General features: G+C 35.5%; 1 protein-coding gene across 4 annotated transcripts in view; it reads left to right on the top strand.

The window, feature by feature from the left end:
- The window catches only part of RHBDD1 (rhomboid domain containing 1), a 50,350-nt gene extending 26,285 nt beyond the window's left edge, over nt 1-24,065 (top strand). For 2 of the 4 annotated variants that reach the window (XM_068406365.1, XM_068406364.1), the window contains exons 6-7: nt 3,891-4,010; nt 21,734-24,065. In XM_068406365.1, the coding sequence (XP_068262466.1) occupies nt 3,891-4,010; nt 21,734-21,852 (239 nt within the window). In that variant the 3' untranslated portion in view covers nt 21,853-24,065. Of the gene's footprint in view, nt 1-3,890; nt 4,011-15,721; nt 15,803-18,024; nt 18,074-21,733 lie in introns of those variants that run through there. The other 2 variants (XM_068406366.1, XM_068406367.1) reach the window with 2 other exon arrangements.
- Nucleotides 24,066-25,818: the final 1,753 nt, after the last annotated feature.

Genomic DNA, 25,818 nt, shown 5'->3' with positions numbered 1-25,818 from the left:
TGAATTGGTATGGACTCTTTTAACACCTATAACATCACAGAAGAAGAATTTCACAGTTTACTTCCTGGTGTAGAAAACGTCATTTTTGTTTGTTTTGAACTTGCTAGCTGCTAATTTTATTTGATGCATATTAATTCTTCTCTGGGAAGGGAAACCAAACCTTCATTCTTTATCTAGTTTCTTCATATTCTTCATGATTTTATAGACTTCAGACCTATACTCACTATAGTCATCTTTTCTCTTTGGTTGAAAAGTTGTAATCTGTATGGTTGCTTATATGAAAACTATTGAATATGTTTGATCATTCTTACTGTTCTCTGATCTTTAGTCATGCAGGGTGTTTTATTTTTTATAGTCTTTCATAAGAGAGATGTGCTTACTCTGAGCCACAGTGAGCCAAGGTTAGTGCAGCTTTTATTCTCTGTGATGGATTTTGTCTTCCATAATCTACCAATTTTACTATTACATTAAATAATTCCCACAAGCGAAATTATGGGCCCTTGAATATTTTTGAAGCACTTGTTTTGTAATTCCCAACCAAAAGATCTTAACTTACTTTCCTTACCAACAGCAACAAGGATTGTTGTAACATAAAAATATATTTACCCAGGGTTTCCATTATTCCAGTTCTCAAGTCAAAAAGCACTTGATCTAAAGGACAGTAAAGAAATAAAGTTAACCTTGTGAAATGAAGTAAGATGTGAACATGGAAAGAGGTAGCTCACGCTCACTACATAGTCTGACTGGCAGTCTCAGCCCAGTTAAAGATGTTCATCTAGCTACAGGTACTGTTTGGACCACCAGGACCCAGGCGTGCTGCTTGCATTGCTCTCTATTCCATGTTCATAGAGACTAAATCTTCCTTCAGTATTCCCCTGCAGAAGGGTCAGTGGAAACTCTCAAGATTTTTATCAGAAAAGGTACTTTAATGGCTAATGAAGATTAGAATTTGTACTTGACATTTAAACTCCAGAATCTATTTGCAGCCACTGTACAGACACCAGCTACTTGGAGCTTGGGTGGGTGTATAAGACTACCCTTGTGGAATAGGAGCAGATTCTGAATAGCCCTCTACTTTTTCTTTTCCAGCTCTTCCTAAGCAGGAAAAAGGGAAGAGATTTCACGTGATAGATCTAGCATGATGAGGGACTACATAGAACCAGAGAAAAAAATCTTTAGTATGCTGACAACAAGGAAGTCTGGGGTTTTTTGCATGTCTTGGGCAGTCTCTGCAGTAGCCATGCTGTTGCTTTGAGGAGTTGTGGACAAAAGGGAGGTAAAGGAGAGGGTTAAACCTGAATTATCCTGTCTTCCAAGCTTGGCTTTAGATGTAACTACATTTTTTTGTACTAAAGTCATTTCTCTAAAATGACTTACAACTGCAATTTAAAAAATGTGTGTTTGTGTTCATTCTCTGTGTATATACTTTGTCTTTCATCCTGTTGGCAGAAGTCTTTATGGAATATTTAACCTTTTGCTTGGTGTATGATATATGTAATAAATTTGGCCATCTGTGAATTAAGAAAACTCTAGTGTCGTAGGCTAATGATGCATATCCAGTACATCCTTACCTTGATTAATTTTTAATTTTCTGTTATTGCTGATTTGTTACTATCTGCCTTTAAATACCATTTTAAACAGAAAAATAGATGAAGTTATGATTAGAACAGATTTTGTGAAACAGTACAAGGAAACAGCTTTAGAAGACAAAAATGATTTTAGGTGTAATTTTAACACATTTAGTATTTAGTAACTGAATTAGGTTTTTTCTAAATGCAGTTCATGAATAAAGTATTAGGACATTTATTCTGATTAATAGGAACACCTTGAACATGTTGATGTTATGGAACTGTTTCTTGTAAAATGAAAGATAATGGCTTTCTGAGCACTTACAACTTAACAGTGTAAAACATCAAACACACAAAAATGTAATAGAACAAACTTAAAATATGACATCCTTTTTCTTTCATCAGATAACTTCATGCTTTTAGTACCAGAATTTTTATAGTTTTCATGCATGCAGTTTTGAAGCCTCCAGAAAATAAATTTATAGCTGAGAAAGTGTTCATTCAGATTAACATAATGGAGAGGGGAATGAGGGGAATACATGAAGATTGCACCCAAAGTGTGTGTGTATATATATATATAACAGCTAAATGGTATCCTGCAGTCGGTTTTATTTCTCTGCAGAGTTGTGTCTCTTAAATGTAGCCAGTATGACTTAAAGGCTTTTAAAGTTTGTTAAAAATATGACTGTAATTCATACAGACTAAAAAGTAAACAGTCTTTTCTAACCAGAGGAGCTGCCGATCATTTGAGAAATGGCAGAATTTCAGGTTGCTGGGGGATAATACAAAGTGTTCACTGCAGATGTATGAAAATTCTCTCAATGTCAGTTGTATGTTCAAAAAAGGAAAAATTTGCAAACGGACAATTATAGCTTTTCCTTGTGTGTGTGTATGTATGTATACATACATCTGTGTGTACGTACACATGTATATAAAATATATGTAGGTATATTTGCATAATATACACAGAGGAATATATATACTCCTGCATAGAACAGTGTGCAGTCACTCTCTTCAATTTTTCGCTGCTTTTCCTGTATAACTTTAAGATAGGGTATTGCTAGTTTTATTTGTCTTAAGATTTTAGAACTTGAGATTTTTTTAACGCAATCATTTTTTAAAAAAAAATTATTTACAAGCCCTCACTTCATAGTCTGTGGTTGTTACTAATCACAGAAACTCCGCAAGAAGGTTACCCATGGAATCCATGTAACTAATGAGATGACACAAGACTATCATTGATGCTAATAATCTGAAGATAAAGGGCAATGGCATACTGTATTTGTTTCATGCAATATATTTCTAATTATTTTGTTTTGAAGAACTTGTGTACATTTTCTATCAGTTGGAAGAAACTGGCTGCATTTATATACTTTGATTCTTCAAAATCCCTGTCCAGCTCTCTGGAAGAAAAATTAAAATATCACACAAAGCTTTGTATTTTGAAGATGCAAAAATGGAATAGAAAAATGGGACTTTTCTCCTTAGTTCTTTTCAGTTTAGATTTTCTGTGCTCAGGCAAGATCAGATTGTGTTAAAAGGAAGAGACTCTTGCTCAATTCTATAGCCAAGTAATTTTTTTTCTTTTAAATCCCATGTGTTTGGGTGGATGATGGTTCGTTTGTGCTTGGTTTTGAAAAACTTCACAAAGGGTCAGAAATTCTTGGTTGTCAGTAGTGCAGGCAGCATACAGTGATTGTGACATTAGAGGAGATCTATCATGTGGTAGTTTTTTTTCCAGGGAAGATATTGCTGTTCAATAGCACAATATTAGCTGTATATATTACTGCAAACATTTGCAGGAATCTTTTCCCATGTGTTTTCTAGGTCCAAACATTGCTTGAATTTATGATGACATTGGTGTGTATTGTTTATGGACACAGTGGGGAAGGGAGAGACAGGTGCAAAAAAGCCTGAAACCTACCTGTTTTGTTGTTGCTGTTGTAGTAACATTAGTGAGGTGCTCAAGTATTGACAATTAAATGTTAAAAGGAGCTGATGAAAAGTGTCTTTCAATTTCTATGTGAAAATTCTTAATAACGGCAATTCAGTGACACTTATTTATAAATAACAATTATAAAAAACTGAGATGTTTGATCCATCTTTTTTCTGTTGTTTTTCTCTCTTATGTTACCATAGTCTGACTTTGTAAGTTAGAAATTGATTCATGGCATATATTGTATAAGTAATTGAGTCCTAATAATTTTTTTCTTTCCCAAATTAAAATAATTTGTGGAAGAAAGAGTAAAGATAATATCTGATTTAACACTCTCCTCCTGAGTAGCAGCAGTTTATTTTCTTTATTTTGTATTCATTTTACAGAGTATTATGGCTATCCAGATTATCAATACAGAACGTCAAGGAGCTATTATGATTATACAGGTGGGCTTACTGAAGAAGAACAGCTTGAAAGGGCAGTGCTAAACAGTCTTAATGAAAGAGGTAGGAATTTTATTGCATTTTATATTTTAAGTTATTCATACTGAGAAGTATGGGGGCGGGTATTGCTCATTATTTATTTTCAGTATTTTGGCCATATCTTTGGAAAGAGATGAAAGTTTCCTGGTAGAATTTTCAGAGAATGCAGGGTGAGGATGTGGTATCGTTCTCTTAGTGTAATTGCCTTTGTTGATAATTGCTTACTGTTTGATTACCTTGCTACTACTATAGTAAAAGAAATGCTTTTATAACAAAAAACTCTTACGTAAACTAAGTTGCCATGCCAAAACAAAATCTTACAATACTCTAAAAAGTATTATGAAGTGGTATAATAGAATAATTGATGTTGCCAATATTTAAACTTTCTCTCTGTGTATATTTTTGCTTTTTATACAAATTTAATTGACAAGCAATGTACTGATTTCTTACTCTTCACAATGTCTTGTTCTACCTTAAAGGAAGCCTATATTCTAACTATCTGAAAGACCTAAAAAAAAAAGTGTAGAAATAAAAATAGTGTTTGTGTTTAACTGAAATTTATTAGTTAAATTAGTAAAAAATACATTCATTAGGATATACTTTAGCTTTTTATAATGCAAGTGAAATCAAGAGGGGAAAAAATGATTTGTAGAATATTTCTCAGCTTCTGAAAACTTCAAGACTTGAGGGAAAATCTGTTTAATAGGACTGACAGCATATTATTAGAGCATCACATGTAAAATTTACATCACACGGTTACGCAAAATTTTTATATTGAAGTGATAAAGGGCAGAAATTAACATAGTGTATGTTATCTGGTATTGAGGTAGTTTTTCATATCAAACATTGCTTCCGCTTTAATCTGTTGCATGTCAATATGGATTCTTCTGGGAATTCAGCCAAAGGCTTTAGGTGCTCCTTAACTTAAGAGATCAGAAAGATTTCTTTTAAATTTGGTGAAGCTGTAACATTTAATCTTAACAAAAATAATAATCTGAATAGTTTATCAATGTCACTTTCCTTTTTCATAATCTTGGTATTTTATCTTCTGGGTGCAAGGAAGCATTCTTTAGAAAAAAGATACAGAAGCCTCTGCTTGTAACTGCAACCCTTAAAATGTCAGGCACCTTTCATAAATTTCTGCTCAGAAAATTAATTTACACCACTGTGTTATGGCTGTCGGAGAAATACCAGGCAAAATACAAAAACAAATATCTTGACAAATCATCATCACTTTTACTTTTACACCTTCTGTGATCGTATTTTTTATTACAAAGAATATGTTGTGTTATCTGGAAGATGGTTTTAAAGAGACAGCAGATGAGGCAAGATTGTGACAGGAAAAGCCTTTTCCAGTTTGAAAAATTCATTAATGTATTTTTTAAAGTAAATACAACTTTTTGCTTTATTAAGTTTGCTTCTATTGTAAGAGGCACCTGGGAAGCAGAAGTGCGGACTTTTAGGGAAATTCGGGGTTAAGTGATTTTTTTTTTTGTTCTAGTTACCTTCATTTTTGTGTTCACCTTTGTTCTTTAAGCATATTTCTGTCCAACTGTCTGTCACCATTGTGAAGCTAGAAACTTTAACAATCTTGCTGATGAAATTTTTTTTTTTTTACTGTCATATATTTGTTCTAGAAATTATTGCAATCTGAGCAGTCCTGTTTCAATCAAACTGTACTGAAAACCTGAGAAGGTAGTGAGAATCTTAGCTTTCAAATAAATCATTATTAGATTTTGGGAAGGAATTGGTCTAAAATGAGCTTTATTGTAAGGGATACTTTTTATTTTACTGTCATTTTTATGGCATTTTACATAATTTTTAACATGGAGTTTGAGGAAGAAATCCTTCAAAGCTTTTAATATTAAGTGTTTTGAAAAGTTATCTGCAACGAGCCATGTTTGTGTTTTTTTTGAAACTATCAAGGAAACAATACAGATAACAATGACAAAATTATGATAATATAAATAACTAGATAGTATACACTTTAAAGGCTTTCATGTATCAGCTGGAGCACCTGCAGCTTTCATTTGTAGCCTTAAATAATCTACATCCCTATAGGTAAGTAAGTATATTCTGTCTGCTAGTTGGTTTTGGACAAAGATGAGTTTTCAACTATAAGAGGGAATATTTTCTTACTTGGTGAATGCCCTTTGATGAAACATGAGATAGAATTTAAATAGCATCTCTAAGTATATCTCACTGGTAGATAACTTTGGCATACCAAGTCACATTTTTATCTTCAATTTGAGACAGCAGCATTTCTTAAGACTATAGTAGTGTCTGTTTTCAGTGCTAGTTATAGTTTTTAAGCCTCACAGATAAGTGCAGTGGGAGAATATATCATTGTATATTGTTTCCAATATAGTTTGGTGTGACCAAATATATATAGATGTTGTTTTCAGTGGTTTCACGGGAGTGCTTTCGTTTTGCTCCTCTTTCTCCTACCTGCTGGAGCACTTGCATTTGGAAAAGCAAGACTTCAGAGCTGAACTCTTAAAAATATTTCCTTGAACAAGCTGCTTAAAAGTTAAGCTTGCCTATAGGCAGATGCCTTATTTCACAAAGAAAGTAATATAGAGCATGTAATTGATAATACCTGTTTTGATGACACAAAGGATGAGATGAAATTTACTGTGCTAACGAGCAATTACAGTATTCTTCCCTCTCAGTTAGTTTGAAAAATAATCAGCTTGAATGAACATTGTCCTTTGAACACGATACATTTTTCCCTAGAGCATGACATTCACAGTTGCTTGCAATTACATGGCTGATGAAACAGGTACTTAACATGACTAAAAATTACATAAAATAATTTGAAATAGATGGCTAAATGGATGTAAAAACAGGTACTACAATCAGAATTTAGGGCTCTCTTATTAATTTTTTTTTCCATGACTATGACATTTAACAGTTGCTCTGTAGCCTGGACAAAAAAGTATTGCAGTAATTTAGATTGATCCCCCCCCCCCCCCCTTAGTTGGACAAATGCATTTATTAGGGGTTTTAGGCCACAAAATTTACCATTGTGGATTTGGAATGTTGATCCATTCTTATAAATTACTGTGTTAGTATCCTACTAAGCTATTAAAAGAATCAGTGCAGAATTTCCTGATATCAGTTGTCCACAACTGAAAACTGGTTTAAGACATGCGTCGAATTTCAACTCAGTAGTTTCTCTTCTATAATCCCATACATGGGTTATCTAAACGCACCACAAAGGTACTGCATTTCTGCTTATTCCGCATTCAGGCATTCCTGAACTGCAGTTCTATTTTATGCTGTATCTTGAAAATTTCTTAAATAATAATAATAATTAGTATCTAAGGCAACAAAAGAAATTGCTAGGCTTGTTTATGGGATTTATATAGGCATCAGTTTTAAGACTGTCAAACTGTCATAATGATTTAAGTCCATTTACTAAAAGGAACTGTTTTTTACATTCTTTTTATTCCTGGTTTAGGTAAGTTGTCTCAAACAAGAATTGGTTTAAACAGCATTCATTTTTTTTCGCCAAAGTTTTTCTTTTTTAATTTTCATTCTTATTCTCGTAATTCTATATTGGTTACAAATTGCAATAATTCTTCCTTTAGTTAAGTCAGGAAAATAATTTTGGATTTAAAAAATCATAGCCTTTGATATTTAAACTATATGGTTTTACTATGAAGTTAAAATACATGGCTGCCATTTTTGTTTAATACTAGTATTAGCAACCGTCCTTAATGTAACCCCAGTATTATACTGTATCTGTTATCTATTGTTTCCCTGCTATTCTGCTCAGAAGAAATATCTTGATTAGAGTGGGATGTGGATTTGGATTTTTGTTGTGGTGGGTGTTGGGATTTTTTTTTTGAGTTGAACTTCTAAGCGTCTGTCTTTCAATCTCAATAATGTTAAGAATCCCTTGCAAGCTCATGTCTCTGCACAAAGGAATTTTCCTTTTTCTTAAGACTAAGTTCTCTAAGCATGTGAGTGATAGTCTTTATAGTTTGTGATTAAAGAGAAATACCTATAAGTATACATATACAGATATTCCTCCTACATTTTATAGTGAAACTGTCTATATATGTATTTCTTTAGTTCTAATTTAAAACAAAGCAAAAAACCTCCATCCACTCAAAGTTTTTAGATCGCCAAGTATGGACTAGTCATAGGTGCATGTGTGGTGTAGTTAGGAAGTATCTAGGCATCTGGCTTACCTGTTCTCTGAATTTTTAAGGGTTCCTTAAAATTGAGGAATTGGACTTTTTATTAGTAGTCTGTTTGCCAAATCCATGGAATGTTGTAATAAGATTGAAACTGATGCAATAAGGCTAGAGAAATGCATTACATAGATTCCCTGCTGTTGTCAGTCTGCAGCAGTAGGTTTTAGGATTATGCTCAAAAGGAATATACGGGACTATTTTGTCTTTCATATTCAGTCTAATATGACAGTGCAGTCTCGTAGACATGAGGAAGCTCAGCTTGCCCTGAAAGCTGGTTGGACATGAGCCAACTCTGATCAAAAAGTCTTAGTTTCGTTAGCTCAAGAAATTTTGCTAATGCAGTTAGTTACATTTAGCAGCTTACGTACAGACAGGTATGATCCTTTCTGCAAAGGATTCATTAGACATCATCGCCTCAGATATTTCGGTTATGGTTCACAGTTAGGGCATTGCAAGACAGTAGTGAATGTCTGCACTTGTTAAGTCTTTCAGTGACTTGGCAGAGGATATGTAGTACCATTTATATCCTGTAGTACATGAAAAGGTGTGGCTAGCACCTAGATTTGATGAACTTGAAATGATTTAAATCTAGCTTTGAGTGTCGTTTTTCAAAGAGGGAAAAATGGTGATTCACATCAGCATAACTTGGTACTTTTTGTCTTCATTCAAGTAATTACATAGCTTAAACGTTCATTTAGTCAGTTTTTTAAGGCATTCCTAGGACTGATGATACTATAAAGGATGAATAATGCATTTAGTACTTTTTAAATGAACTTAATGTGAAGCAATGTTTGGATGAAAATTAGAATTTAGTTAAAAAAATAAATATCCAGTTAGGTTTCAGGATACCTTTAACAATGGTTTTAAATGGAAAAACAAAGCCCATTTGCCTTATTTTAATAAAGGAATTACTGTTTGTAATGAAATAATTTTGGCAAATTATTTCTGATCCTGATGGTATTTAGGATTTTTGGAACTACTAAAACTCATTAGGTAGCACTTTTATTTTTTCAGTTATTTGAAGATGAATATAAAGATTTCATTTTCATTTTCCACTTTATTTCTTTAGATGAATGAGTTAATAACTGAATAAACTGAAATGAGCTCAACAGGAAATTTTTGATATGTTAAAACAGAAGCTGTTGTCAGATTCTGATCTTAGGATCTGAGTAAATGGTTTCCATAGCTCTCTGGCTTACATGTGGCAGTAAGCACATATTTCTTAGTTCTTGTTATTTTAGTTCAAGGGTTTTTTAATAGATTATAAATACAGATCTGAACAAGTATTACTGATTTCAGATAGGCTGTGTAAAGAGGAAAGTATATTTAAGTTCTGGGTTTAAGGATTGCAATTTCTTAATGGTCCTTCTAACACCAAACCTCAAGAAATAATACCAGTTTAGTTGTCTTGAGAAATTTGATAATACATAACATGGAAAGAGGAGGAGGGGTCAAAGTGGAAAATTGGCATAACTTCACAATGTATTATACACTTCAGAGGGATGAAAATTGGGAGGAAATGGACTTAGACAAATTTAGTGTCCTTGTTCGTAATAAGTTCTGTTTATTTTGTTGGGATGATGCTCAGGTATCTCAATCTCAGATAATGGCAGAATGGGTGAGGTCTTACAAAGAGATCCAGATAGACTAGTGAGCTGAGCAATCACCAACTGTAAGAAATCTAACAAGAGCAAGTGCAGGATTCTCGACCTGGGATATGGGGTAGTCTTGCTGTATGTACAAACTGGGGGACGAGAGGCTGGAGAGCAGCCCCACAGAAAGAGATCTGGGGGTTTGGGTTGATGGCAAGTTGAATATGAATCAACAGTGTGCCCTGGCAGCCAAAAGGGCCAACTGTGTCCTAGGGTGCATCAAGTACAGCATAGCTAGCTGGTCAAGGGAGGTGATTGTCCCACTCTACACTGCACTGGGGTGACCCCACCTCGAGTGCTGTGTGCAGTTTTGGGTGCCTCAATATAAGAACAACATCCAACTATTAGAGTGTGTTCCAGAGGAGGGTGACCAAGATGGTGAAAGGCCTTGAGGGCAAGACTTATGAGGAGCAGCTGAGGTCACTTGGTTTGTTCAGCTTGGAGAAGAGAAGGCTGAGAACTTCCTCAATGGGGGCAGCGGAGGGGGAAGTGCTGATCTCCTCTCGCTGTTGACCAGCGACAGGACACGGGAAATGGAGTGAAGCTGTGTCAGGGAAAGTTCAGACTGGACATTAGGAAAAGGTTCTTCACCAAGAGGGTGGTCAGTCACTGGAACAGGCTCACCAGGGAAGTGATCACAACACCAAGCCTGTCAGAGTTTAAGGAGCATCTGGACAATGCTCTTAGTTGTATGGTTTAGTTTTAGGTAGCACTGCGAGGAGCAGGTTAGTTGGACTTGATGATCCTTATGGGTCCCTTCCAACTTGAGATATTCTGTGAGGTTGCAGTAGACCAGAAAGGAGTAAACATGGTGTTCATCTGGGATGGTGGTAGGAGCCAAGGTTTTATATAAGCCAGGCAGCTTAAATTTCCAGAAAAATGCACTTTAAAAGCCTGGAAAAGTTACAGGTAGGTAAGTAACAAGGCTGTATGGATTTGCTATGACAGTTAGTCATAGCAAACTAGTCTGAATAAAGGGATATAAGTTGTATATATAAGGCAACCATATGAGTTGGGCTGTGTGTGAAACCAGTGTGGCCTGTGCTACTGTCTTGCACAGTATTCTAAAAATAAGCTACAGAAATCAGCATTGATTGTACTGTTAGGTGGGTGTAAAATTAACTGGAAAAGCATGTGTTGAAGTATGGATTATATGCAATGGTCTGCCCTTGGTACAGTTCTAATTTTGTTTGCAATTTGGGTGATGTAATACAATGTAACTATCACCTGATACCAGCTCAGGAAGGCTGCAGAAACACTGGAACACAGGATAAGAATTAAGAGTTATCTTGGCAAATTGGAAGGCTGTCTCAAAAAAAGGTGGAAGTAATTCTGTTTGAAGTTCTGCATGCTGGTAGATATAACCAACGACAATATGGATGAACAGTGCCATGTTGTATAACATTTGCCTCACTGTGAATCTGTGAATAGGCATGTTATCTGCAAACACGTGCTTCTGTGCTCTTCAGTACTCGTAAGACCTTACGTGTAGCACTGCATCAAGTTTTTAGCACTTCTTTTGAAAAAGGATGGGAAGCATCTGGAGAGTCAGAGGGGGAAAGCAGTAAGAATTAAGTGAGGGTCTGGAAAAAACAACGGAAAAGAACATAGAGTATGAGATAGGAGGCAGAGGGCATTTGCTCTATAGAAGCTATCTGATAATACACAAATCTTCAAATACGTTAAAAGCTGCAAAGACAAAGGGAATGTAAATTTATTAGAATTTATAAAACAAGAAATAAAGGTGTTATTTCATCAGTGGAAATTTAAGTTAGATGTTAATAATGATAAGTAATGGAATAAATTGGCAAATAACTTTGTGGAACCTTCATCCTGCAAGAGTTTTAAGGTTGAACAGAGGTTTCACCTGAATGTGACAAAGGTAACTGACTGTGCCATAGGGCATGAAGATGGACTAGATGATCATTTGAGGTTCTTTGTAGCTCTGGTTTCTATGGTTCTAAGAATAATTATGCTTCATTTTACAGCCAAATAACTTTAAACTACAAATTATATATAGATTTAGCTAAAGACCTTGAAAGACCTGGCAACTTGAAAAAGAATTTTTAGAGGGTTTAATAACCAAGGAAGAATACCATAGAACAGTGCAAGGATAACTTGCGAGCAGCTAACTGCATTAAGCTGCAGAACAATCTCTGAGGGAATGAGGAAGATACCAACTAAATTATTTAAAACCAGTTTAATTGAACTATTCTTAAAAAACAGTTTAGTCAAGCTATTAAAAAGAGGAACAGGGGGTGGGTTTCAGAAAAAATTAGTAAGTCTGCTAGCGTGACTCAGTTATGTTATCTTTATGCACATTTTTTTATGAAGTCATCATGCACATTAGCAATATCAAACAAGGAACTTTTTATTAAAGTATTTAACGTTAATCAATGAAATGTAAGTTATTCTTTTTTTAACTATTTAGTTTAGCCTTGTTTAGGAGAATTAACACCTAGAGAATTATTAGATGGTTGGAAAGTGTGCAGTGAGATTATTTCATATCATCTCTCCTGTAGTATTTTCAGTATCCAGCCAAACAGTAGCTGGAGGTAGCTATAAAAATAACCCCCTTAATTCTTTTCTGAAGGGCATCAAGTCCAGCAGTGGTCTATATCCTCTTGATTCTGCATTGTAGTGTTGATTATTTATTGCAAATGCATGATCTGAGTGTGCAGTAAGATTTTTTTTTTTGGCTTATTCTGAGGCAGTGACTGATGGTCTCTACTCCAAAAATGTTACCAATGTGCTTTTAACTACTTTTGTTACTTTAACAAGAATTTGTATTTTGGTGATATGGATACAGCAAAGATGAGACTTTGAGGCATGATTAAAATAAATTTTAAAATCCTCATGTATGAAGGGATTAAGATACCCATATGAAGTCTTAGCCATCTCTTGTCCTAACCAAAACAAATTATGAGACCTTTTGGAGGGAATGGTTTTGTGTGTTTCTCAATTTTATCTCTGCTCTTAAAAACAAGAGAGAGAGACTGTGTTGAAGATTGATCTTGCTTGCTCTTCTAACAGTCCAGTTGTATCTGGATTCATTATATATTACTTTCCTTTTAACTTCATTAGCCACAACTGATTTCCTGCTACCTTGATTTTTTTCATTTGTCAGCCATTCCAAAGCACAGCACAGAAACACTAGTTAGACTGCTGTTTCTCTTCCCCACCAGTTTGTTATATTCAAGTCTCTAGATGAGGAATGTTGGCACCAGCACCAGGAAGAATAGTTTACTTCATAGCATGACAAAATTCTTTCATACATTGACAGACACTTAAAGGGCAGTGTTAGAAACAATAGAGTAGGCTATTAAATGTGGTCTGCTTGGAGCTGAGTAGGAAAAAAATTGGACAGTGATAAGTGCTAAAAGCCAAATCTGTCAGACTGTACAGCACGTCTGCATTTTGCAGAGGGAAGGAGATGAGAGAATAAAAGAAGATTTGCCATTTTATAGTTTGTGGTTTGTTTTTTTTTTTCCCGTTGTAGTTCCTGTTTGGCTTCTAGTGCAACATAAAACAGGGAAAATGCTGCTGTGAGTGTTTTGTTTGCCTCAACTCTTTCTGGAAGCCTCCTAGTCCTTCTAAAGTATGAGAGGAGGAAAAATTATGTTGCATATACACTGCCTTTCCTTAGGATTCTCTCTCAATAAATCAGAAGGTAGTTGGTTAAACTAACCTTAAGACTTAAGTACTAATTGGCTGGAAGACACAAAAGAGCTATAGCAATACTGGGCATTTGACTCTAGCTTCTCCCTGCCCTCCAGTTTGCTACTTCCAATTCCATATGCATCAAAAATATCTGATTGATATGCATAAAAATTATATGTTTGGATTTTCTCAAATAGAACACTTTAAGCATTGGTAAATGAGGTGTATACCACAGGTGTGGCAATGTAGTACATGGTATGTAATCTGTAGCATGCCCAAGAGCAGTTTGTGAACTTTGAAATACAAGGAATTATTTCCTGGCATTATAACATAGTTAACAGGCCTATACTATTTATGGAAGAAATACATTATATGAAACTGCTATAAATGAAACAAAAAAAGTGTTTTAAGTTATTAGGACATTTCATCAAATATTTTTCAAACCACTGTTGCTTAGTAGTGTAAGTCTTTTGCACCATTTTTAACAATCTTGGTCTGTTTCTTGAAGAATGTCATTCTGAGACCCCCAATGGACATCAACAGCACTTCCCTTGAGGAGGTCTGTACTGGAGGGTTCTATATGTGGTCATCTTCCCATACATTTTTTCATATTTCCATTCTCTTTATTTCAGGAGGAGAAAAGTAACCTTCTCTTTGGGAGCCACAGGAAGGTTACCTAAGGGTAGAGAGACAGATGTTCTGTACTGTCCGTATTTCCTAAAAGAAAGGTTTGAAGGGGCTGAACAAACATCCTAGCTTTGGTGGCTACGTAAACCATCTTTAGACTTGAAACAGTTCCTAGAAAAAGGATTGGAAGAGGTTGCCAGATCTGTGAGCTGTTAGGCCAATGAATACAGCATTTCTCTTACTCCTTCGACAATGACCTAGGTACAGACGCTGGCAATCTGTTACGTAATCAAGTGACATAAGGCAGAAGACGCAGTGACACAATTAAGCCATATAAAACGGTGATGTCTACCTGAGATGATCCTAACATCTTGCATTTGTGAGGACCCAAGCTAACAGTCTTTGGGTGAGCAATATGTTGGCTGCAGAAAAAACAACATTGTTTCAAGAAAACAAAGAGGAAATCCCACAAAGAGTTTGCTACAAACTGCCATGTAATACCTGAACCTTAGCTCTGCTAAGTGTAGGCTGCCTGTCTTTCACACCTTTCAAAGGCTGGGATAATCAAAGTCAGAATTATCTTTGTGTATGTTTGGACATGAAATGATTATATCTGAGGCACCTGTGGAGCACTCTCCTCTTGGCACAGACCAGTCTTTTCATCCAGATCAGGGCTCTCTACATTTTGGTTAGCTGTATGCTACTCACTGTGTTGAAAAGAGGCTATCGCTTTTCTGTGATTATCTTCTACAACAAAGCTTCTACAAAAGTAAGAGTTTTTTGGAAATGAGAAGTGTGTGTGTGTTCTTCATATGGGTATGTAAGTGTTGGTGTGTTTGGTTTTTGTTTGGGTACCACATTCACTAGTGCCAGGGCAGATAGTGAAAATCGTAAGCTATTCAGCTGAAATATTCTAGATTCTTCTTTACTGCAACTGAAGCTAGCATGCAAATAAAATACAGACACGCTGCTTTGTGATACCATTGCTACTTATTTGCTACACTCACATTCTTTTATCTAGCAGCATCAGTATTTATCAAGGACCCAATTCCATATTTCTACCAGTCAGACTTTCACAGTTTGGTGTCTTGATAAATTCTTCCCAAAGCTTACAGAAACTCCCTTGTAAAGCGTATTATCTAACCTAAACCTAAGGACATTGCTTTAGAGAGCAGGAAAAATCAAGTGAGTGTTTGATGTAACACTTCTGTGGCTTGTACTACAAGCAGAACTAAAACCCCATGTGGAGATTTTGTCTGTTTGGCTCACCCTGTAAGAGACCAGCTGATTTTTCTTCCTTATACTGAATTTAATGCAGAGGAGCAAAAAATGCACACTTCACACACATTCTACAGGTAGTATTATACTGACAGGATGGCATGTTTCAAACTGTCCTTACATCTGATCTTGATGATTAGAGGGCAGTGTATAGGTGAAGACTAAATGGATGGCTCATTTGCATTGCCAGCTGGCTGCACAAATGTTGTTTTGCTGTTGAACAAGACTGGCTGTGCCACAGCCAGATCAACGTCTCTGGTGTTTCTGTGAAATCTAAATGCTGCTTTGTGGGGTGGTCTGCTTGCATTTGCAGTGGGTTTGGCTGGAGGTTCATGTGTCATATTCAGAAGAGCAGTTCTGAATTATCTGTTAGGCTGATCACTTTTAATTCCAGTGATGGTGAGTATGTCTTTCACTTATGTGCTTTCTTTGAGAAACAGTTGTCTTTGTTTTGGTTTTTTTTTTTTTTTTGGTATTTCCACCAGAATATTCTAAGTGATGAATTGTTGTCACTAACGATGTTATTTTTTTCACCTCTTCCTGTCTGCTCTTCTAGATCATGCCTCTGGTAGCTGTATTTTAGTATTTGAAGCGCTGAGAATGTGTGAAAAAGATCTGGGGAAGGGGGCTTTGAGCTGTTCACTGTTCCAGTGAAACGCCTCAAAGAGTGTGTTGTGTGTGTCCAAGGCTGACAGTGTTGTATTGCAGATGCATAAGATAAGACAAACACTAGACACATTGTACTTGATAACAAGATAGGCAAAATTTAGAGGATTCTTTTATAGGAGACATCTGTGTTAGCTGTTCAGCTTCAGGGTTAAGATGTTGGTTATGTACTTGGTCCTGTCAGGACAGACATTCTGCTGCGAAACACTGTACACACAGCAAGTTACGTTCTGAATTTAGGACTGGTTTAGTAAAGAAAAACGTATATTTGTATTCCAGTGTCTTTCCCTTTGATGAAACCTGATGTGACAGAGAAACTGCTAAATGCTGGCAAATAATCCTCAGGTTTCAAACCAGCCAGACAATAAACAACTCTATAATATTCAGTGCAGCAGCTTCTCTAGAGCCCATCTGTTTCAAAACAACCCTAATTCTGCTTACAAGGCGGAATGCTGTCTTGGCTGGAGCTTGTCCTCATTTCCGTGGCGGCCTGCGTGGCTCCGGTGCCATCTGCCGGGGGAGCCAGCGGTGTCCCCCCAGCGCCGCAGGGCACCCGCCCAGCGCCTGCTGCCTCCCTGCCGAGACGCGGTGCGAGGGTGGAAGATCTCGTTATTTAATCATCTTCTTGCTGGCTAATGGAGTCTTATGTGCACGATTAAAAGTGTGAATTTAATATTGCAAGCTAATAAGTGCGCGCTCTCCTTTTGTTTCGTTTCTTGAAGGAGGAGAGAAACGGTGGCCCAGTTGCAGCTGTTGTCTTGGGCACCCTTTCCTAAAACCTATGGATCTGCATGGGTTATAAGTTGTATTATTTGTCTATTAAATTGTTCATCAAGCATCTCCCTCCAAATTGCTTAAAGCAATTTGGCATGTAATACTAGCTGCTTTGCTTTTCACTGCAAGATGATTAGGTCTTTCAAAATGATGCTTCAAATGTGAAACTCTATAGAAAAGATAAGGCTTAAGCCTAGATAGGATCAGCTCATGACTTTTTGCTGACATCACTTCTGTTTCTGACGTTTGTTTTTGTGACCAGGATTAGTTTCTGGTGGGTAGGGCACTTCTGGAGATTGACCATGTTGGTGATTTGGTATAACGTGAGCTGTGAATGTCCACAGTAGAAGCTCCTACTGTTTGTCCAGTAGTCATAGCTCCCCATGCTTTAACATCCATAGCATATGGAAGAGTTAAAAAAAAGTCTTAAATTTTGTGTTGTGATTATGCCTTTTTTTTTCAAATATATCATGCAACAAGTATAGCAACAGAAGCCAAAAGTTTTTAATATTCAAGTTTTCATGAATTTTGCCTTTTAACAAAATAAATATGATTTAATTGAAGAGTGAACCAGAATAATAATCTGCTGCTCTCCTGATTGTCCTTTAAAAGTACTCAGTGTGACAGTACTTAATTTGATATAATCTTTTACTTGCAAATGACCTGTTACAAGTAAGGTGAACTATTCAGCATCAATTCAGTGATGAATTGGAAGTTCAAGGTCTACTTCAGAAATGTCTCAAATATGAATCCACAAGGCACGTGGAAACATTAAGTTTCCTTCTGCTGTCATAAAGTCTGTAAGGAAGTTTTGAGCATTATCAGCTGTTGTAAGTTAGTAGTGCCCAGAATTGCAGGAGAACTGAACTGAACTATGTGTGTATTGCGGAGTTAAGTCTTTCATTTGAAAGACTTGTATCCAGCAAGACAGTCTTAACTCTTTGCATTTATTGTTGGTTGAGTTTGTTATGCTCTGTCTTTGTGTAGAATTTAGAATATGTTTTATTGTTCTAAAACAGAAATACCATTCAATAAGATTTTTATGGGCAATGACTATCTGCTGCATCAGAATTTCAGGAATTTCAGAATTGAGATAGTTGTTTGTTTGCAATGTATTGATTGTAAAAATTAAAGCAGGTAGTAGAACTTAAGAAAAACTTCTGGTTTATATCTTAGGAATCAGAAGAGTTGGGTGCAGAATTTTCAGTGCCAAGTCTCCAATAAGGTATGGTTAATAGTCTCATATAAAGACATAATTTTTTTCTGCCTTATCAGATTGGACAGTTACATTTTTAAAATGACTCTGTTGAACATGCCAGTAATTTGATTCCAAAACTTGGAACTTGACTGGAACGAAGAGAGTATGACAAATCTAGTTTCTTGAGGGATTCCCCTGGTTAATTATATCTTTTGACTTGAGAAGACTTCTGCTCAATAGTTTTTATTTTTCTGTGTTATTTAAATCCAAGAAAAAGGGTATAAATCTGAGTAACAGTCTGCAAATCTGTGTTGGTCTTTTTAACTAGTAAAAGTGGTCTTGTGGGTCAGCATAAAGTGTTTTACAGTCTTCTTTCCGAAACTGTTGTGGTTACTATACAAGCAGTTCCTCCTGTAAATGTTGACGTAGATCAGGTGCTGAAGGAAGACCAGGCAGTGAGGATGAGCGAACGCGCTCAGTGTCGGCACTGACAGTCCCAGCTGATGAGTTGTGTGCAGCTTTGCTCTTCTGGGTGCAAAATGTTCTCAGTTTTCTCAACTGAGAGTAGGTTGCTCATGCATAGTAGGGGAAAAAAATATGTTAAAAATGGAGGACAGTCAGAGTTGTTGCCTTCATTTCAGGCTGTGTGTCTGTGATTAATCAAATTTCTGATTTTGACGTGCTGAGTAACCTTTGAACTAGTGCTTAATGCATTATACATTATGCCTGTGGGGGACTATAGGTTCAGAGTAATGAGCTGCAATGGCTAACTACAGTAAGTATTTTAGGCATGATAAGCATATTTATTTATTTAACATGTGGATGAAAATGTTCAAGATCATTAAAGCTTTATCTGTTTTACACTAATACAGGTTTAGTTAAACCAGCTGCAGTTACAGTGATTTTCTTGTTTTGGTGCAAAGCCCTATAATTGTAAACTTCAGTAAGAGAAAGCCCCCCTCCCAGACTGACAGGAAAGGTGTGGAGGGTCTGTTGTCCTTATTTACAGAGCACAGTACTAGTTCACAATAAAAGTAATTTAAAAATATGCTATGTAAGGGTTAGTGTTTTGTTCTAACTTTTTTGTACTGTATACTTTGGTTTTGTCTATCATCTGGTGTTATTGCAGGTTTTTAAATACTTCAAATACAATCTTAAAATCCATTAGTCTTGAAGTTTTTTGCTGACGTGTTGAAAAGGTTGTGTTTGTTTCTTGCACAGAAGTCCAGGTGTAGTTTCAGTAGTAGCAGTGGCCTAATTACCATTTCTGAACATTGGGGCTTATAAATATTTTCATTAAAGATCTTATTTCATTAATAATGCTATTGCAATTAAAAAAAAATGGTTCAGGGAACTATTTTGGGTAAGAGGATAATTTATATATACACATACATATATAAATACATCTATTTAAACCTTCACATTCAGACAACTTCACTCCTCACCATATTGTTTGATGTAAAATAACATCTTTTCTTGAACATAAAGCTTTTCAAAATACATTGTCAGTCTTTTATTTTTGGGTCAACATAGAAAGGAGCATTGTGCATTTTTTTTTATAACATCTCTCTATTTCTAGTGATTATTAAATCACATTTATATTTGAAGTGTTGAGCATATTTTATGGGGACTCTGCCAGAACTCCTCTTAACTGTATAAGTGGTATCTGATTTCTTAAATAAAAACTAACCAAGGATGCTATATAGAAAAATAAATGTTTTAATGAGAGACCTTCATATTTAATTGACAATGTCACTACAGAGAAGATTTTTTTAAAAAATGTAAATGTCTTCTTAATTATGATTATTTTAATAAAGCAAATTTCAGCATTCCAGTGCTGTTTTCACCATGTATGGTGCAGCCATTTGTTACAATCAGGGTCTTGACTATATGACTATATATCAAAATGTATATATTTCAGCTATTGTTAGTATTTGTATTTAAAGTATACCCATCAAAAGTCAAGGTATAAAGAAAATACTAGGCATTTTAATTGGTTTCATATTAATAGATAAGTAACACTGTGAAAAGCCCTTAACTTCCTGATTTTCTTTTGCATTTATTCACCCTAGATATTATATACCATTAAAAAAAATTGAGAATCACGATGATTTTCTAGCAAATTTTCATTCCATGACAACATAAACATTGTTGAGAACGTTATAATGAATTCAATGTTACTCATAGATGATGAATAAGATATTAATACATACAGATATATTCATTTGTATTCCAGTATATGTCTACAATTCACAGATGTTGACTTTAAAAGATTCATTGAGCTTTGTCAGGCCTTTTCACTTTTTTGGCTAGACATATTTCTGCACTATTATGAAAGGGTCTGATGTCGACTGACCACCTTGCTTTATCCCCTCTGATTTGAAGCTATTGAGTTTTATAGTTTCTAAATGAATGTTCATTGGGTTCCAAACTACTGTAAGCCAGTGTTTTTTCTCAGCTTGTGGTCAATAGGACACAGTAAAACAACTGTGTTTTTTCTTTTCAAACAAACTTTCTTGTATGTATAAGAAAGAAAGGAAAATGAGGGAAAATAAATGTAGTAAATGAACATTCTGTTCAGTGTAATATATTTTGTTAATGAAAACCCTTCTGCCCATGCTGCAGATGATATTAACTGATTGGGGTTTTTCAGACAAGGAGTCACTCTGGGTTTTTAAAAAAATAAAATTGAGAAGCATTGCAGTTAATGTGACCTGTGCCAAGCTCTGTGACTTCCAATAGACGTTAGCTTTCTATAATATTTTGAACAGTATTTGTCAGATAATGATGTAGCGTTTTCAGAGGCAGAGTAACAGCTTAAATATTTTTCAAATTAGTCTCTTAACAAGTTGAGACATAGGAACAAGCTGAAGATAAAATACTAGAATATACATTAAATTCATTTCCTGTATATTAATATGAATTTGAAGAATCCTTTTAAACAGTGCATCTCATTTTATAAACATTTATGTTACTATTGCTGCCTACCAGAGTTTGAGCAGCTATAGTTATCTTTGGATGCATTTTCCAAGAGTTTGGCGTCTTGGCAAACACAAAAGAAACATTATGAATGTGTTCTAATATTTTCACAAGATCATACATGTATTGGCAAGTGCTCTACAAACTAAAATGCTTTTGTAATTGATTCAGAAACTTACAGAGCCTCTTCGTAAGCTGGACTTCCTGACTTCTAGCTAGCTGAGCTGCCACGTGTTGTGTATTTCTGAAATTGCTTGCTGCCAACTAAGGGTGGGAGTTGTATGTGCATCTGGTATGGGTCAGCACATGTTGGACTCCAATACTAAAAGCAAAACCAAAAGCTTGTGTTGCCAGAAGTAACTACTGAAGATGTTTAAATAGTTTAACAATCGAGTTTACTGTATAAAGTAGGGATCGTGAAAAACGTGAACTCCCAGGTTAATACTTGGTAGATGTTTGGGTGTTCTTTTGTGGTTTGTTGGTTTGGGTTTTTTTGTTTGTTTGTTTGGTGGTGTTTTTGTTTTGTTTTCCCATTTCAGTGTCTTTAAGAGTAGTTGCTGGAAGTTGTGGTTGCCCTGAAACCATCGGAATTGGAAACATTCAACTCCTTGTTTCCTTTGTGTTGTGACGCTTTGGCGTACAGGATATATGTGCATTTTTCTCTCATTACAGAACAAAATAACAGTTGTTTTTCATTGTGTCTTGTAGATTTTGGTGGAGCAACGTATAATAATGAGCGGCGACAGTATGGTTTTTGGTTTCCACCTGAGCAGCATTCAGAAGAGGAAATAAGAAGGCAAAGGCTTCGTAGGTTTGAGAGACGATGAAACTGGCAGGTGTTGATGTAAATTGTAAAGTGCTATTCAGAGTTACCAAAATATTTGCAGATTTATTTGTAATCTGCAGATTCATTTGTAATATTTTTCCAATTTTTGTACTACTAGTTGCAAAACTGCAGAAGATTTTGAGTTCAGGCTCAAAATTGGAACTTGCATAAAAAGTCTGAGATAGGAGTCAAAATGTGATCTTTGGCAGTCTCCATCTTAAATGTACCTTAAATGTGGAAGATGACTGATGGTTTTACCAAACTGTCTTTTTTCTTAAGTTCTTGTGTGTAGCTTCAGGAATTCCTTGGCTTTTTTGACTGCTGGTATTCTCAGACAACAGGTTTTCTTCATCCATCACAGATGAAAAAAACATTACTTTGTTTTATACAATTGTAAAACTATGCATTTTTTTCCTTACAAACTTGTCTCTGTTTATCTATGATGACCAGCTGGTTTGGGGATTGGCATGTGAAATGTCATTTGAAAAGATCGCTTTGATGACAACAGCTAGATCATATGAGTCTAGCCTTAAGCTTTTCAGCAGTTCTGCAAACTGTGTGAAAAATAGTTGCAGCTATCCTTACCCTAAGGAATTATTTAATACAACCTTTAGTGTTGCATTCTTCCTTAAAACATGCCATTTTATCTAGAGGTTGTATGTAATAAAAATTAGTTGTAACTACTTATTATTTCCTAAAGCCTTTTAATGTTTGTTTTAAATAAAAAAAAAAAAAAAAAAAAAGATTCGCTTTACAGAGTTGAAATAATTTGTTAGGAGTTTTATGGAAAGGGACGTGGATATGCCATACAAAGACTACATTTATTTAGTAACTTACAGGTTTTTTTCAAAGCATCTATTTCCCTTTTTAAGAAGGCTTGGAAATTGTATCATGTATACGCTGTTCATGCAGCTTCAGAAACTCTACTATTTCTCTATATGGGTCTCATTTGTTGTCCAGTAGCAGCAGTAAGAGTTTTCAGACTTGTAGAGATCTCGCCTAAATGCAGGCTGCCTTGAATTCTTCATTTTCTAGAAAGAATTTGTCTACCCAACTCTAGAGTAGTTGATTGGAGACCAGTGATGTCAGTTGTCACTTTGGACAGACCCTCCACTTGCTGCTTGTCACACAGTGGCTTGTGCCTATTCAGTACTGTTAACTAATGACCCTGAAGGGTTTTTGTTCTAGTATCACTCAAAAATTACTCATTGCCCAGGGTTTTTTTCCCTCATAATAGAAGAAATATTCTGAAACTGGGGACACTTCTCTGTAACTATTTTCAGTCCTGAAAAGGTGTGATTGCACAAGAATAATTTGATTATTGTTTGTTGGCATAGAACTGTTGGAATCTCTTCAGCACTAATTTATTAGAGCATTAGGATGAGCAATTTAATGGTTTCTTTTCAGGTACATGTGATCACCAATCTGTGCTTTATGACATCTACTTCTCTATGGAGTTATAGGTTGAATGTAAAAACATAGTGCTCTATTTTTAATATAGAAAAAAACCTGAAACTTATTTTTTTACTATGTTCTTTGAAAGAGTACACCCTCTGGTTGTAACTGAGCTTTTGTTTGCTGAAAAATGCACAAGCTGTTCTTTCTCTCCTGTGCCATTCTCACTTTTACCATCCTTCTTAAACCTATTGTTGATTTTTATGCCAAAAAGCAGCACAATATTGTTATGCCAGCCATGTGGCGGAAGGTTCTGGGATCCAAACGACATGACTGCAATGTGACTTTGGATATACTTGTTCAGGTAGTGTAAGAACACTGTTAGCATTACGCAAAGTGTTTTCTGGCAGATTTTAAGATACTTAGTACATAAGGAATGCTAATTTTTGTTGTGGTCTTGGTCTTGGTGATTGTTCTATATATGCAGTAGCCATAGAATAAAATTGCAGATACTCTTAGCTAATTTTTCTTTGCTCACTAAAAATAGGTATCAAAAAAACTGCATACAGTTTGCATATTTTTCTCGGGGGGTAATAATTATATGTAAATAAGGGGAAAGTAGCATTGGTTCCTCAGACTAATCTTGTAATGCTCTGGTCAAAAGTTTCAGTGTAACTTACTGTGTCTGTTAAGCTCTGTTATTTTAGTTATTTAAAACCACTGGATAAGCCACTATTCAGTTGAAAAAAAGATACTTAAGTAAAATCAAAAACATAATTACAATTTTAAAAGCATTTGTTTTTGTAAAGTGACATTAGAAATACTTGACATTAAATATTCACAAAAATTGTCAGTACTAATAATTGTTCAACTGTTTTGACTTTTTAAAATACAAAATTGAAATAAATATTTTTTTACATTTAAAACTATTTGGTTTTCATTATAGTAATTAATAAGGTGTATATTTTAAATTACAGACCTGCCACCATATTGCTAGAAATGAAGACTTGTGATACCGAGGGGGCAGATTGACTATGTTGGGACTGATTTTGTTTCTTTTTGATTTAGTGGAAGTTTGGGGATTGGATTATTGTAAAGTTCCGGTACTTACAGTATTTTGGAAAGTTTATTTAACAGAGTGATTCCTTAGTAGGAATTTTACCATTAAAAAACCCCATCAGTTCAGGTTTCAGAGCCCTGATGATGGTAGATGTAAGTTGCAGGTGAATTCCTAACATATGATCTGTTGCACTTCATCTCTTCAGGGACAAAAATTAAGGGCAGTCTACATAGAGAAGTATTCCATGTTGCCTATTCTCTGACACTGTTTAGTGCCTGACTAACTCCATTACATAAAGTAAGGATTCTGTAAGAAAAAGTAGTTTTGTATAAAATATTTGAGCAGTTTGATGCCTTTGTTGCAGGAGCTGTGATTTATTGTTGTGAATTTTTCATACTTCCTCTAAACTCTGTGATCAGGTACCATGTAAGAAATTCCACCTCCTTAATTAATCCTAATCAGCAGATTTGTGAACAGGCACATTCTTGACATTTAATGGTTGAATGACCAAACATATTACTGCTAATAAAAAGGGGTTTCTTGCAGTCCAGAATTCAGGTGTGGTGAAAGAACAGTGTGTTTAACTTTTAGAATTCTTTTCCCTCTTCTGTTTTGTCCTTAAGCGCAGACAAATTATGTATTCTTGTTATGTATGCTTTTTTCCTGGCAGTACCACTTCTAAGGGGGAAGAAACGCCATTTAAAATATTGAGAAAACAGTATTCATACGTGTTCCACACCACAGCAGGAGAGATTGTGCTAGGTGAGCGTAGTTGGAAATAGTGTTCTCAATACAGGCTGTAAACGAGATCAAAATCTGTCCTGCCCCCCTTAAATTGACACCTTGGTGCCTGGGAGAAGTGTTCAGCGAGGGGAGAGTGTGTTGATTCTGCTGTACCGGCCTCCTCTCAGAGAAGCTGTTCCGCCTGAAGCTTCATCTTCTACGGCTACCTTTCAAACGGTTTGCTTGTGAGTTTCATGAAAATCAAAAATGGAATTTTCATGGTCCATTTTTTTTAAAGTTTGACTAATGCCACCTTGTTTATTTTCACATGTACCTTAAAATCACTTCAGCAACTCCATGGGTATAAAAGGAATATCCTGCCTTCTAAAGGGTCTAAATCTTGTAATAAATACTGATATCCATTTACTCTTTCAAGAGCTATGAAAATTGGAGAAAGAGAGTTTGCTACACAAATTTAATACGGTTTGGGTATTTTTGTTTATTTGATGTGCTCAGAATGATAAAGCAATTGGGTTAGTAAAAGAGGAGATTGAATTATACGTATGATAGCATGAGAACAGTGGTAAGTTCATCTCTTTTGTCCAGGGACAAGAAGAAATTGGCCTAATTTGCAGCAAAATGAAGGTAAGCAAAGGATTTCTAAACATGTAGATAGTGAACTTTCCTAACAGGCTAGGGATGTTCTGGAAGTTCCTTCTTTAGTCTTTTTGGAGCAGGTTAAACAAATATCTCTTTAGGGCTGTTGAGCAGGTAAACAGTAAATGTTCT

The sequence above is a fragment of the Nyctibius grandis genome, chromosome 8, assembly GCF_013368605.1.
Source record: "Nyctibius grandis isolate bNycGra1 chromosome 8, bNycGra1.pri, whole genome shotgun sequence".
Lineage (NCBI taxonomy): Eukaryota > Metazoa > Chordata > Aves > Nyctibiiformes > Nyctibiidae > Nyctibius > Nyctibius grandis.
This window is presented reverse-complemented; position numbering and strand designations above follow the sequence as displayed.